We start from the raw sequence: 15323 nt of genomic DNA on the forward strand, positions 1-15323 counted from the left end.
AACCCCCTCCTCTGCACTCTCACCCTCTGTCAGTCCATTGTTCCCATCTAGTGGAGTTCTTTCCAAGACTTCCTCTTTTGTAAGTCGCTTTGGATAAAGGCGTCTGCTAAATGCTTAAATGTAAATTTTCCCCCCACAGCTGCTGACTTCTGCTGTGGCTTTTGAGTCTTTTGGGCCAAACTAGCATTTTAGGTCTTCCAAAAGCCTGACACTGATGTTGTCTTGGTGAAATGGTAACTTTCATGAAGTGAGTGTGAGAATAACAAGTGCATAATATGAAGGTAAAGTGTGCATCTGATACTTTTTCTTTTTCCGCCTCCACTCGTGAACTACAGGAAGTGTTATATTAAGCGCTTCTCGTGGACCAGAGGGAAATGCAGCAACAGTGTTAGAACTCGTTCCCTCCTACACTCGTCTCGGGTACAATCTGCCTTCTCCGAGGTGCAGCTGCCTGTAATTGACACATTTTCAAAACGGAGGCGAGTCGACTCTTAAAAGTGAACAGATGCCGACAGTGAGGAGAGGATATCTTAACGGGCAGTAAATGTACTGAAAGCTGACAGTGAACGCCTTTTCTCTAAATTACTTGATTAATTGTTGGACTGATTGGAGGATCAATTCCGTCGATATCCACCCAACAAACGGCATCACCAAAACTATTAGAGGATTTAGTTAAGAAAACTATCAAGGACACTTCAGTAAGAGTCTGTATATTTCACTTTTGTTTTTCAATTTCATGCCCAAGCAGTCAATCCATGTTGCAGGGCATATTGCAGCATTCAGTCTGTGCAAGATTTATAGGAGCAATATAAGCACTAACTCCCACCTAATGTCACCGGTCCCTCCTCTGTCTCCCTGCACTCAGCGCCGTTTCACTTGTGTCACTTTCACATCTCGGGTTTATGTGTCTCCACTGTATAACCAGAGGGAGACTCTGCTGCTGCTGCTGCTGCTGCTGCTGCTGCCGCTGCACAAAAAAACTCCCTCACACTTTACACAGAAATACTTAGGGCCTGGTGTCTCCATTCGTGCATTTTAAATTTTTATATAACGTTTCTGTCTGTCTGGAGTCAACCGTTTTGACGTGAACAAACTGAATGTGACGCATCTTTTTCTTTTTGTGTAAAACTACCAGCCATGGCCAAGTGGAAAGGGAACTTGGCTTGTATCTGGAGGGTTGCTGGTTCGGGTCCCCACCAGGTCAAAGGGCTGGGGTACCCCTGAGCAAGGTACCCCACTCCCATTGGGTGCCTGCTCACTGCTTCTAACTCTAGAAAGGTTGGGTTAAATGCAGAGAAATAATTTCCCTAAGGGATTAATAAATAATCTTAAAAAATAATAGTCTTAAAAATGTATACTTTAACCGGATGTAAACCAATTATATATATTTTAACTGAATGAACTGGGATCTACCCAAATTTAAAATACAGTATGTTCATACATTTGTTGAATGTTAAAAAGCATTGGAAAAGTTTATTTGAAATAAAATATGTGTGAATACATATGAACTAGGCCATGCTTTATTTTAGGTATACTGTGTAATTGTGCCAGATTTTCAGTTTACGTTAAACAAGTAAAGAAGCAACATGATCTGTAATGGTCAACTGGTCATCAGTCATGCAGGCCCGGCATGTATACTACAGAGTTTCGAGTCATTTTGGATCGGGAAGGTTCTGCTTCCTAAAGATAAAGTTGTGTTTCCATGTGAGTAAGGCCTCAGACTTGTGGGCCCTGTGGGTTTAAGGACGGTTGAAGCACAGTGGGAGACAAAGACACGTGTGCAGATGCATCACGCTGGAGCTGTAAAACAATGCAAATCAAATTAGTGTTGTTATCACGCTGGTATCACTTCCTTCCCACAGTGCAAAGCTGCTGCATCAGCAGCAGCAGCAGCAGCCAGTGCCGCGATGCGGCTGGTGGAACCAGTTAGTGCACCACTGATTCAATTTGCATCAGGATCTCAGTACTTCAAAATCATAACACGGCCATAACTGAACACGTGAACATGACGCACATGATCATTAGATTTTAGAGTGACTCACACGTTCTCACCGGCTTTGTCACTTCCATCTTTTAAATAAACTTCTGTAGAAGTGTTAGTACAAGGTTCTACAGCTCAGTATCTGCGATATGAAGAAGGTGTTTAATTTTTAGTGGACATAAATGCATGGCAATGTTGGAGCTTCTTATTCTTTATTGGGACACTTCTCATTTCTCAGTTCACCGCTGTCACAAGTTCAATTGTCCACAGTCTTGTGTATCAGATCTGTGTTCTCGCTGACGACAATAATTCCTCACCTCTTCCATTGTCTCTCGGTCCGTGGGCATAATTGCTCTGTTAAGGTTTGCATCGCTGCAGTGTGAGTGCGCTGCGATGTTTGGAGAAGACAAAACTGTTTATGTGAACAGATGTGTGCACTGGGCATCTATTATGGAACCTCAGGGAAGCCATTACCTTCCCCTCTCACTGAGAATTACACAGACCTGGATCTGATACTGACAAAAAAATACAAGAAACACATTACTGTGTGTTATCTATCTAATGCCCCTTTTGCACCCACTGTACCATCCGACGTTCTCTCCCTCTATTTACTTTGCCTCATATTTTTTTTTCTTTCCCTCCTTTTATCACTTTCTTTCTTTTTTGTACCTTCAGGGCCAGTATTGTCCAGAAGAGAATCATCTATTTCCAGGAAGAGGGTTCTCTCACCATTCGGCTTTGTGAGAAAGGTAATTACAACTGCCCATCATTTCCTCCTCTCCCTCGTTGGCTGCTCATCTTTTTGCATCCTTGACCGCTCATCATGGTGCCATTATACCTTGTTTTATCTGTTGTTTTTTCTCTCCCCTCTTGGAGAGAACAGCTCCCACTCTTCGGTAATGTACTCGAACGACTGTGAAACTAACGGAGGGAGCAGGGAAATCGGCAATGGCTGTGATTTATGGAACTTGTGGGAGTCTGCGTGGAATTTAGATATTCATTTTGCCCATCAGAGCAGCAGAGTTTTTGTGTTACCTGTGGTTTCACAGCTGCCAAAAGTGGAGACGGGAAAGCCTCTGACAGACAGTGAGGCCTCAGCAATATCAGAAGATCATTATCAATCACACTGTGTGAGCTTGAACTTGGCTAAGACATCAAGTGTGATGCCAACTGTACGACGCTAATTAATTTAAGCCATCAGCTACGTCATTAGCTGCAACGCAAGTTAGCAACATTATCTGCTAAGTCATCAGCTGCAACGCAAGTTAGCAACATTATTTGCAAAGTCATCAGCTATGTCATTAGCTGCAACGCATGTTAGCAACATTATCTGCTAAGTCATCAGCTGCAACGCAAGTTAGCAACATTATCTGCTACATCATTAGCTACAACACAAGTTAGCAACATTATCAGCTACGTCACTAGCTATGTCATTAGCTGCAACGCAATTTAGCAACATTATCTGCTAAGTCATCAGCTGCAACACAGGTTTGCAACATTATCTGCTAAGTCATTAGCTACGTCATTAGCTGCAACAGTAGTTAGCAACATTATCAACTAAGTCATCAGCTCCACCATTAGCTGCATCGCAGGTTAGCAACATTACCTGCTAAGTTAACAGCTGTAAGGCAAGTTAGCAACTATATCAGCTACGCCATTAGCTGCAATGCTAGTTAGCAACATTTTCACATAAGTCATTAGCTGTAAGGCAAGTTAGCAACATTATCAGCAATTTCATTAGCTGCAATGCTAGTTAGCAACATTATTATTTAAGTCATCAGCTGTAAGGCCAGTAAGCAACATCATCAGCGAGATCATTAGCTGCAATGCCCCACAGTATCACTAGTGTTTACTTTGGGAGCTCTGTATGGATAAGAACCGCGGCTACAGATACTTATCACTTCAGGAAATCCTGTCCTTAGCCTGAATGCAAGCTAAGCAAGAAAGTCGTCAAATTAGCTGTTTGTCAAGCAAAAGTATCCCTGGAAGCAGTTCTCATCCATATGGAGCTCCAGAAGTAAACACTAGTGTTTTGTATGTAAACTCTGGTGTGAATGCAGCTAGTTTTGATCATAAGACTGGGTCAACAGCCAACTTTAAACCTCTCACATAGTTCAAAGTAGAGCAACCATTTATCACATTCACTCATCTTTTGTCTGGAACAGCCCAACATTGTGCAATGTATTGAGTGAGGACTTACAGCGACTGCACTCTCAGCTCTGACGCTCACATTACACATTTGGACAAATGGTTTCTAAAACTTTATCTCCGGGGAATTTCATATTCATAAATTTCCCTCTCCTCATCAAAATCCAATTTTCCAGGCTATTATGCAAGCCAATCAAGCCGCACAGCTTCAATTTGGTGGCATAAGTTTGGCGCCGTCATTGCTTGACACATCCGGGCTGTAACGTAGAGCACGTCGAGTGAGGATTTTATTCCAAATAATTTGGCTACTCATAAATATTCAAGGACTCTCCTTGACCTATCTTTGCAAAACACTGGTCGAGGGCAGTATCTGAATATTTATGAGTCGACATCAATGTTTATGTGTCATTTTAATAGGACTTTGTTTCGTAGTTGCACTTGTGTGACATTCCTCTCGTTCCAAATAGCCTTCAATCAGCCGGTAATTTATGCAGCTGTGTCAAAGCTCCCACACATAAATGTCAGTTAATTCTTAAATGTATATAATTAGTTTTTTCCACACATACATGCTGTGAAAAAAAGTTTAAAAGGGTAGGAGTATATGAAAAACTACACCATAACAATAAAGAGCAACAATATTAGCTAAGTGGTCAGCTGTAAGGCAAGCAAGCAACGTCATCCGCCACGTCATTAGCTGCAATGCTAGTTAACAACATTATCAGCAAAGTCGTCAGCTGTTAGGCAAGTTAGCAACATTATCTGCTATGTTATTAGCTGCTATGTTAGTTAACAAAATTCACAGCTAAGTCATTAGCTGCAATGCTAGTTAGCAACATTATTAGCTAGGTCATTAGCTGCAATGTAAGTTAGCAGCATTATTACAATTGCTAACATGTTTTTTTTCTACACATAAATGCCATGAAAACAAGTTTAAAAGGGTATGAGTACATGAAAAACTACACATTAATTATAAAGAGTATACAAGTTAAAGCAAGTTCCATCTCCTCTCCTCTATTACATATTGTGTGCATGTGTTTGCACGTTGTGTCTCCATCCAGAGCGCGTTTTTGGTGAAGCTACAGAAACTCCTGCCATGGAATGCTGCGCCTGTGGAACAGCCAAGTACAGACTCACCTTCTACGGCAACTGGTCAGAGAAAGTTCATCCAAAAGACTATCCAAGTGAGTTCATGTCATGAATGCACATTAAATGCACGAGGTACAGATCACACTCTCTGCACATCATAATGTATAACAACCACACAAGCATGTGTACCGAGACTGTGGTTATGCTGTCGTTAAAATTAGTCTTGGTAGAAAATGAGACGGTGAAGATGAGTTTAATAGAGAAGCACAGGTCACTTTGCCCCAGCGTAATAAGAGGAAACAGCTCAAATTGATTGCATCTATGACCACAGGAAGGCAATTTGGGGGTTCATTGTCTTGCCAGAGGACAGACTTGTTCTAGAGCAAGTGGTTTCCCAATCTTTCTATGTGGGCGCCCACTTTTTAAAAGATGGCAAACTATCATCAAACATCACAATGAAAACTGTGACGAGCAAATTTGTGCATGGTGTAGCAACTGATTTGCAGTCATATCTGTGACAGAGTCTTTTTGAATTGGTAAATGAATCATTCCTGATAAGTGTTTGGTAAATTAAATATTATATTAAATAAATAAATAAATAAATATTTACATTTGAAAAACCAGCGCCCCTAGTGGTAGTATAAATGACAATGGTCGACACAGGTTTGACTCCCATGTTAGACTAACTTACTAACTTAAATTTTAACTGCCTAACCCTGTGTTATTTTGTCCTAACCATAACTTATATAACACTCATACTACCAGCGAACTGAAGCCGGGGACATACTGTACCGGCCTCAGTGGCTGACCATACAGGACAGAAGCTGTGCCAAAGCACTGGCTTTACGGCCAATTCAGCTTCAGTTTAATCGGTGTTGGCATCGGCTGTTTTAGCTGCACTCAATCAGAAGATAGAAAAGGACATGGAACAACTTTGCAAGCAAATGACTCCAGGTCACAAGGGCACACAGCAAGGAGCTCTTATACTGTTTGTGAGCCATTTTTTTTCGATGTTTCTTTGTTTAATTTGATTAATAAAAGTACAACAGTACAGGTGCAAGTGATGCACCTGTACATAGTTCTTCTAGTTTTCCTATTTTCTCTCCAGACCATTTTTATACTCATTCTATGGATACATAAGTATGCAATCAGATCATTTATACAGTTTAAAACTTTAGATGTTTGGTGCATTGGTAGTAGCAGGTTATTGATTTGTCTAGTTGAATATTTTGTGTACCTGAGAATTTACAAATAAAAAGCATTTTGGTAGATTTAAACATCCTCATGAGAATCTTCTGTCCCTCCCAGGACGAGCCAATCACTGGTCAGCTCTCATCGGCGCATCCCACTCCAGGAGTTACGTGCTGTGGGAGTACGGCGGCTATGCCAGCGAGGGAGTGCGACAGGTCGCCGAGCTCGGCTCGCCCATCAAGATGGAAGAGGAGATTCGACAAAAGGTAGAAACTGACCGACACCAAACACGCTGAGGGACAAAAAACACACGTCAATTACATGTCTTTACTGTTTTCTGACCCCTTATATTATAAACATAAACCCAAGGATTAAATCTGCCCAGGTCCAGGAATAGAACAGTCCAGACGTTCATCAGCGCACATACACCCAAGTGTCAATTCAGGCTGCTCATTAAATGTATTTGTCGAGGGCGGTTACGGCATACTGAGAGGTTAATGACAGGCTGAGCTGATAAAATATACACACACACACACACACACACACACACAAAGCATTTATATAGCAACACAGCTGTTCATCATCTCGGTATGCTGGATTCTGAATTTTGGAATTCAGTCAACACTGCCTAAGGGGATGTATGTGTGTGTGTGTGTGTGCGTGTGCGTGTGTGTGTGTTCACCGCGTTCACTTATTTTTAAACAGTGTTGCGGGGGCTGCAGCCTCAGCAGGCGCAGCCTATGCACTCCATATAATTCTATAATTCTGTATTAATTCAAACACAGATCAATAAAGTTTCTTTATACTTAGCCGCATCGCCACGATTGAGCCTTCAATCGTCATCTCTGTTTGATAGTCTGAATTTCCAGCTTCTTAAATGTGAATGTTCTCTGCTTTCTTTGCTCAAAATAACAAAGAAATCATTAAGACTGAATAATATTTCACATTTGAGAACATCGTCATCATTTCCAGGTTTTTAGAAACACAATTTTCTGGCATTTTATGAACCAATCACATGAATAATCGAGGAAATAATTGACAGATTAATAGGACACTCTTGCATTAGATTAGATTATGAAGGTGGCCCCTGGTTTAATGCCCCATCGTATTTTTAATCTATAAAAAGACAATATTGTTGTGGAGCCTGGCTCAAAAATGATTCTTATTATCGTAATTCACATTGTAACTGTAATTTTCCCACTCCTACTGCGGCTGAACAAGAGCTGCAACTAACGATTGTTTTCACAATTAACCTGTCGATTATTTTCTCAATGAATCGAGTCATCGTCTGGTCCATGAAATGTCAGAAACTGTTGATCAGTGTTTCTCAAACCTGGAAAGGACGATGTTCTCAAATGTCTTGTATTGTTATCTTGTCCAAAAACCAAACATTATTCGGTTTGAATGATTTCTTTGTTTTATGGAGCAAAGAAACCAGAAAATATTCACATTTAAGAAGCTGAAACAATCAGAAAACTTGCTTTAAATCCTTAAAAAACACTCAGACCAATTAATTGATTATCAAAATGGTTGACGATTCATTTAGTAATCGATTCATAATTGAGTCCTAGGCTGAACAATTAAGTGTGTGTGTGTGTGTGTGTGTGTGTGTTTTCTTATTAAATATTGTCCTGACCTATACGCATTATATTCTAGACAAAGAAAATATATTTGTTTCTCACAGATCTGCACAAATATCAAATGAAAATGAGAATAATAAAACAACCAATCCCTCTGATATATCTAATAATATTTCAGTCAAAATTAATTGCAGTTAGATATTTATTCAAAATCCAAACTCCATCCATGTTCAGCCGTACTTGTGGAAAACTAACACGCTAACATTCTGTGATGCACAGAAACCTTGATTATTCTGCTAATGCAGCATGAGCATCCTCTCTCACACACACACACACACACACCCTGGCCATTTGTAAGTGTGGACAATAGTGTGTTGTTAGTGGGCTGTCACTGGTGGTGTGTGTGCCTGTCAGTTCAGGTTTGGGCTGTTGTGCAGAGACATTAGCGGCTGACAGACAGCTCTAACTCCTCTCTTGGCCCGGCTCCGTCTGTCTCTGTGGTTAATAACTACCACGACACAATGGAAACTTTCAGCCCATTTCATAGCCAAATGAGACGGCTCGGTTGTGTGTATACTGTGGACTGGAATGTTAGCTCCTGACGTGTTGAAGAGAAGCAGCTTGATCGTACACAGTGCACTGGAATGTCTGCTGTTATTATTAGGTTTTTTTGGACTGTGGAAGAGGCATTTGGGCGTCTGTGATCTAAAACTGCTCTGTCCCAAAACTAAGATTTTCACATGCAGTCGTAGTTAGCGGTACAGTCGTGTGACACATTATTTCCAAATTTCAAAGCAGCAAAACAAACCAATTACTCAAGAAAGAAATATATCTTAGCAGGGGTGTCATGACAACAGTGACCTCTAGGTGGCACTATTTTTGTGAAGTCTTGAACTAGAGCTTTTCTCATAAAGTTAGTGATTGTGTTTCAGTGCAAGTGCAAGCTTGTCATTGACATAGAGCAGCATATCATCAGCATATTATAACATCCATATTATTATTAAAAAAACTTTCATAATCTAAGAACTTAAATAAAGTGTAAATGTTGTGCTCTGTCCCTTACATTAAGTAAAAATTAAGATTTCCACTTATAGTCGGACTTGGCGGCACAGTAGTTTGGCATATTATTTCCAAATTTGAAAGCAGTATTGACAAGTGTGCAAAACAAAGACAACTTTTAAAACCAGATTATTTTTTTATGGTAAAACATTTGACTTTCAGGATTATTAATTACTCAAGAAAGAGTAGCAGTGGTGTAAGGTGTAATGACATCAGTGACCTCCAGGTGGCATTCCTTTTGTCTTGAACTAGAGCTTAATGAATAAAGTTAGCGCTTGTGTATCACCAACACTGCAAGATTTTCTTTCAATTGTTGCCTTGCACATATTTAATAGTATTTAACAGGATTTTTCTTATTTCTACTTTTCTACATTGTTGTGACACTAACGTAACACTGCACATTTCCCCATGTTGGACAAATTAAGGATGATCTTGTCCTATCTTAACTTATCTTAAAGCAGTATTGACCCATATGTGCAAAACAAAATCACTTTTTTAAAATGTACATTTTATGGTGAAACTTTTGACATTCTGTATTATTAATTAGTCAAGAAAGAAAACATCTTAGAGAAGTAGAGGTTCTTTAATGTCGCTGAATCAAAAGACCGTCAGAGAGGTACATCACAGATGATTGACTTCACACGCGTTACATTTTGATACATATTGATAATTGCTTATTACTTAAAAAAACATGTGCAAGATTTTCTTTTATATAGAGCGGCATATCATCAGGAAATTATCACATTACTATTTAAAAACCTTTAATAACCTATGAAAAACCTAGTCATAGTCTCGTAGTGTGGCATATTATTTCCAAGAGCTTATATATGTTTAAGATAGTTTTATTTTCCTTAAGGTTTCAGACTTAAGACACACACACACACACACACACACACACAGACACGAGCGCACTCTTGAATTCACTGGGGCGTCCAGGTTCAGACTGGGTGAACACCGAAGCGGCTGCTGTAAAGGTGGGAAGCCGACATGGGTCAGTAATCCCTGTCTTAGCAGAGAATCCCAACCATCCGCAGGAGCAATCAGCTGTGGTGATGTGTGGACAAAGCCTTAAGACCGACCTCTCCAAACTCCAGCGCCGACCTCCGCCGCTCCCCAAACTAACACACGAGACAGGCAGACAGGCAGACAGGAAGACAGGAAGACAGGAAGGAGATGTGATGATACGACTACAAGTCAGAACATCTCTGTTTAAAAAAATCTGCTTCTCTAGACCAGGGGCGCTGCAGAAACTCATCACACCGCTCATAAAGTAATGAGGCAACGTTTATTATGCAGATAATTATCAGATATCAAAGACACAATTTACTCTGGGAGCAAATATTTCGATCAGCTGCTGGGTTCTGTTGGTGTGGAACGTGTAAATGAAGACTTTAAACAGACGGACACAAAGACAGCTCGAATAACAAGTGTCCTTTTATTCATCATTTCTTTTTTATCACACGTATCTTCACGAGAGTAGAACGGAGCAGCTTGAGTCTCGGTTTGCGTTGCCGTGAGTGACAACACTCTAGATTACATGCTGGGCTCCACATTTGTCTTGTCTTTATTTTTGGTGAGCTTTCATCGCACGTTACCCACTGAGTTGGCCGTTTACGCGAGTTACATTTTACTCCAAACGTCTCTCTCTGTTGTGTTTGCAAAGACATGGATAAGCCTCACTCTGTGGTGATATTAGAGCACGGCAACGACAAGACATGAATGAGAGAGAGAATTCATGTGTGAATAAATGCCTTTAATGAAATGCATGAATAGTAAGGAAAACACTTTTTACATTACAAAATAATGGAGTGAGAACTCTACTTCTGCCAAGGCCAAACAGTCCTATAAATGATTGTCGAGTTCATGGACACAGGAAAAGAATAGGGCAGAAGTGCCCCCCCACCCCCAGTTCAAATACCTGCATTATCTTTCACCCACATGACCTACAAAAGATAAGACGTATAGATAATGGGCTCATTGAATATAATTAAAGACAATATATAAACTGTATGTATATATACTCTACCCAACCAAAAACATCAAACCTTTTGTCTTGCACTGTCTCTAGATTTGATTAAGACATCCATTTCCTTAACACATTACACCGTCCATTCTGCTGTTACATTAATTTTCCACCAAGGTCTTGTATTTATGAAAGAATTGGACCTCTCAATCTCAGTGGGTTTAAAGTCTGGCCTCTATGGTGGTCAATCCATCATTCTTTCATGGTCTACCGCTGTATCCTTCACATGAGGGTCGTGGGGCGGCTGGAGCCAATCCCAGCTGACAGAGGGCGAAAGGTGGGGAACACCCTGGACAGATCGCCAGTCCATCGCAGGGCCAACATACAAAGACGAACAACCGTCCACACAATCAATGTAGAACACAAACACGGGGAGAGCATGCAAACTCAGCGCAGAAAGGCCCTTGGTCGGACGGGGGTTGTGGACCCGAGGCAACAGTGCTTAGCTGCTATTCTACCATGTGGCCCATTGTGGCCAATCCATGTGATAAAATCATGGCATGTCCCTCCAGGAAGAGACTTCTGGCCTTGGGATCCCCCATGGAGGAGCTGATTGAAGAAGTCTGGGCCTAAATGCTAAAGCTGCTACCCCTGCGACCCGGACAAATGGAACAATTCTTTTTCAGTTTGAGCCTGATGAATCCTGGCACTGTGGTCACTGAACATACCTGAGAAACTGGGTCAGCTTACCTTGTTTTTGTTGGGCACATGACGTTGCTTAAGGCATGTCAGATTCTACGAGTAATATTATATACTAGTATGTGACTTTTTGTCTGGGTAGTTTATTCAAATCTGCATTCACAATAAAATACGAAGGAATCTTCTGAGTTTCAGGCCCCACCCCTCGACCAACGTTGGTGAAAAGCAGTTGTGTAGTTTTTTTTGTAAACTCTCAGACTCTGTGCTGGAGGTAATCATGACCTAAATCTCTTGTGCTTGTTTGCTCCAGTTGAACTTGGCCATCAGGTCGTCCATCAGACACTCGCTGCCGAGCGTGTGAGCACAAAGACTCGGTGGACAGGACCTGACACGCATCTGCCCGGGGGGGGAAATATGTGCGATAAAGCTCATTTTTGAAAAAGCTTCGGGGCAAAAATCAGCAACCGGCGGCACAGACTGCTGCACACCAGTCAGCTCGCAACTGGAAATGAGTCTCTCTAAATGCTGACACTGATGACTTGACAGTATTTCGGCAAACAAGTTAAAACCTGCCATGTTGCTGAGGTGGTTGTGTCACTTTCACTGAAGCTGTCATTTCTTCGCTAACAACAGAGAAACCTTCAAGACGGTGAATGTGTTTTATCCTAAATCTGTCTTTTTATCTGTTCACGTCTCACATCAGAGACACATTAACAATCTCAACAGGACAAATATAGCACTGTTCAAGTATTTCAAGACCCAGGAACCCTGAAGGTTTTTTTTTAAATATAAACCTAGGCCAAAGTATGAAAACAGTTATAAATATTCATTTTCATAGATTTAATTAAATCATGTATTTTCATCGTCTACTAACTGGTTTCTTTAACTTTAGTTGATTTATTAGTCCACATCAGTTAAGTAGCGGCAATTTCTCACCAGGAAATCTTGTCCATGTGTAGTTACTGGCATCTGACGTCTTCATACAACCTAAAGAACGTTTTCATGGTTACCATCCTCTAGGTTTTCTCATTTCACCAAAACAACAGTGCGCCAACTAGTGGACTGGAAAGCGAGTGTGTGCAGTTGGCACGATGTAATTGTTCGATATCGTTGTTCGATTTTGTTGGTAGGTCGTGTTCGATGTCGCTGGTCGATGTCACTGTCGTAATGCCTGACCCAGGCCATTTTCTATTCCAAACTGTACCGTACTGTACCGTGATGGAAACACAGCATTAGTCGAACAGCCAGTAGGAGGCGCCCTCCACAGAAATGGAGTCCAGAGAAAGTGTAGAAGTCTCGTTTTCTCTCACATCCCTTGATTCTTTCATGCTGAAAGGTTATTATGGATTCATTGATCGATAATGACAGAAATATGTTTCCTGGCGCAGCTTTAAAAGACAGCGTTGAAATTTATGAGCTTCACCCCCTCACAGTGTCAGATGGTCAGAATCTCTGGGTTTTGCCCTAAAGCGTTAAAATAAAGAGATCTTTTTAATGTCACCACTGCCTTACTCCAGAAACAAAATCACAGGGCACACATCTCATTATCGATCGCTCGGAAATGTCACGCAGCAGCCGAGAGAGTGCAGCGATCACACACGAGAGGAGGCTGTAGAAGTGTGAAGAGCTGCTGTCCAAAGAGGAAAATCCACGTGAAACACAAGTAAAGTGCACTGACACTGGACCAAAAAGAAGAAAAAGGACCAGTAGTGACATAATTATGACTCTCCGTCAAATGCCACATGCTCTCCACCAGGTGTGATCACGCCGAGATCACACAGCGAAATGTCAAGAGTCTTCCCGTCGACATGAAAGAGGGAAATGCGTAATCGCCAACTCCCGCTCCATCACATTTTAATGAAGTTAGTGCAGTTCTCTGCCTCTGTTGTGATTCCAAACATCCGAAATCTCACGGTCCACCGCAGCGGCCTCGCTCCACGCTGCTTTCCTACTCACTCCTGAAAGGATTTGTCAGTCGGGGTCATCCTTTCCCCCCCGGGGACTGTCACGACTGCAGCTGTTGTGAAACCATTACCATGAGACGCTTAACTTTTACAAAAAAAAAAGTTCTCTCAGCTTTTAGGCAGCAGGAATCTTTCTCCTTTTTTCAAACGGAGACTCAAAGGAGGTGTTTAAAGACACACAGCTGCAGAACATCGCCCTGAGCCACACAGGCCTGGTCGTAGGGTCTCATTGCCCCGGAGCCAGCAGCCGCTCTTAGGGCGTCTGCTGGAGGGAAAAGCTTTGGCTGAGACTTTCTCTGTTTATTTCCATTACAAAGTCTCAGTGTGGTGAGTTAGAAATGTAAAAACGCAGAGTCGCAGTGACCTTGTGTGTGTGTGTGGAGACAGTTTGGACACAGCAGGTGGTCCATTTGCAGGTTTTCCCGCCGTCGGTCTGAGGCAACTTCACTCAAACACCTTTCATCATCGCAGATGCTGTTCTCTACTTTCTCGCATAACTTAATTAATGTTCTTTATCGGTGTCTCTCCTTCAGACTCTCCTCAGTTATTTATTTATATTTGCCCTGCAGTGCTCGGGCTGAGGGATTCAAATATCTCAGAGTGATTTTTCTGTACTGCAATATGATTTGGTGAAGTAAGACTATTTCTATGAGAACATGATGTGAAATTGGAAATTGAAAATCCATCCATCCATTTTCTACCACTTTATCCTCCACATGAGGGTCGCGGGCGGTTGCTGTGCCAATCTCAGCTGACATAGGGCGATAGGCGGGGTCTCACAGGCACACGTTTAGAGACAAACAACCATTCACATGTTTTTGGAGGAAGCCGGAGAACCTGATGAATGCACACTCCATGCAGAAAGGCCCTCGCTCCAATCGGGGCTTGAACCCCGGTCTTCTTGCTGCAAAGGCAAGAGTGCTAACCACTCCCTTTGGATTTGGTTATTTCAAATTTGACATTCAAATTGGATTTCCACTGCCCTCTCTTTATCTGTCTTTCATTGTAGTTGTCCCTATGCTGCGTTCAGAACTGTAGAACTGCATTGTGGGTCTGCTGCTCCTCTTCGCAGAAGAATTGGATCAATTAGAAGTTGAAAAAGTTTGCAGTGCAAGAACCAGTGATGTTAGCCATAATCCGTCGATCATTTTCCGGTCCGTTAAAATGTTGATTGGTGTTTCTCAAACCTGGAAATGATCATGTTTTAATGATTTCTTTGCTACACGGAGCAAACCAACCCGGAAAATATTCACACTTAAGAAGCTGAAAAATCTGAAAACTCTCACAAAATAGTTTACAGACGATTCATTTAGTCATTGATTAATAGCAACGTTGGCAACCTTTGCAATGATGTTACTCATTAGAAACACCGCACCACTCTGATGCACGCTAATCCAGACTAATTAGACCTCTAAATGAATGAGGGGAGAATCGTAACTTCACATTTCATGGTGGACAGGACATAAAAACACTTAGATCAGTGAATTTTAAATCACAGGTTGTTCCATCGGTTGTTAACTGAGCTCTTGGCTCCTCCCACCAAAGCACTCGCACAAACTGACTGACGTAAACCTGTCGAGTCGCTCGTCATCCTCGTCCTCCTCCTCCTCCTCCGTGCTCGTCGTCGGTGGGTTGGCTTCTGTGAAGAAGGG

The 15323-nt window shown here is 41.6% G+C and overlaps 1 protein-coding gene across 1 annotated transcript in view; it reads left to right on the forward strand.

Annotated features, from left to right (window-relative positions):
- Positions 1–15323, forward strand: part of spon1b (spondin 1b) — a 102474-nt gene that overhangs the window by 33099 nt on the left and 54052 nt on the right. Inside the window, exons 4-6 of the mRNA XM_058645803.1 lie at positions 2657–2730; positions 5188–5310; positions 6524–6672. Of these exons, the coding sequence (XP_058501786.1) occupies positions 2657–2730; positions 5188–5310; positions 6524–6672 (346 nt within the window). The remainder of the gene's footprint in view (positions 1–2656; positions 2731–5187; positions 5311–6523; positions 6673–15323) is intronic.

The sequence above is a fragment of the Solea solea genome, chromosome 12 (genome assembly GCF_958295425.1).
Source record: "Solea solea chromosome 12, fSolSol10.1, whole genome shotgun sequence".
In the NCBI taxonomy this organism is placed as follows: domain Eukaryota; kingdom Metazoa; phylum Chordata; class Actinopteri; order Pleuronectiformes; family Soleidae; genus Solea; species Solea solea.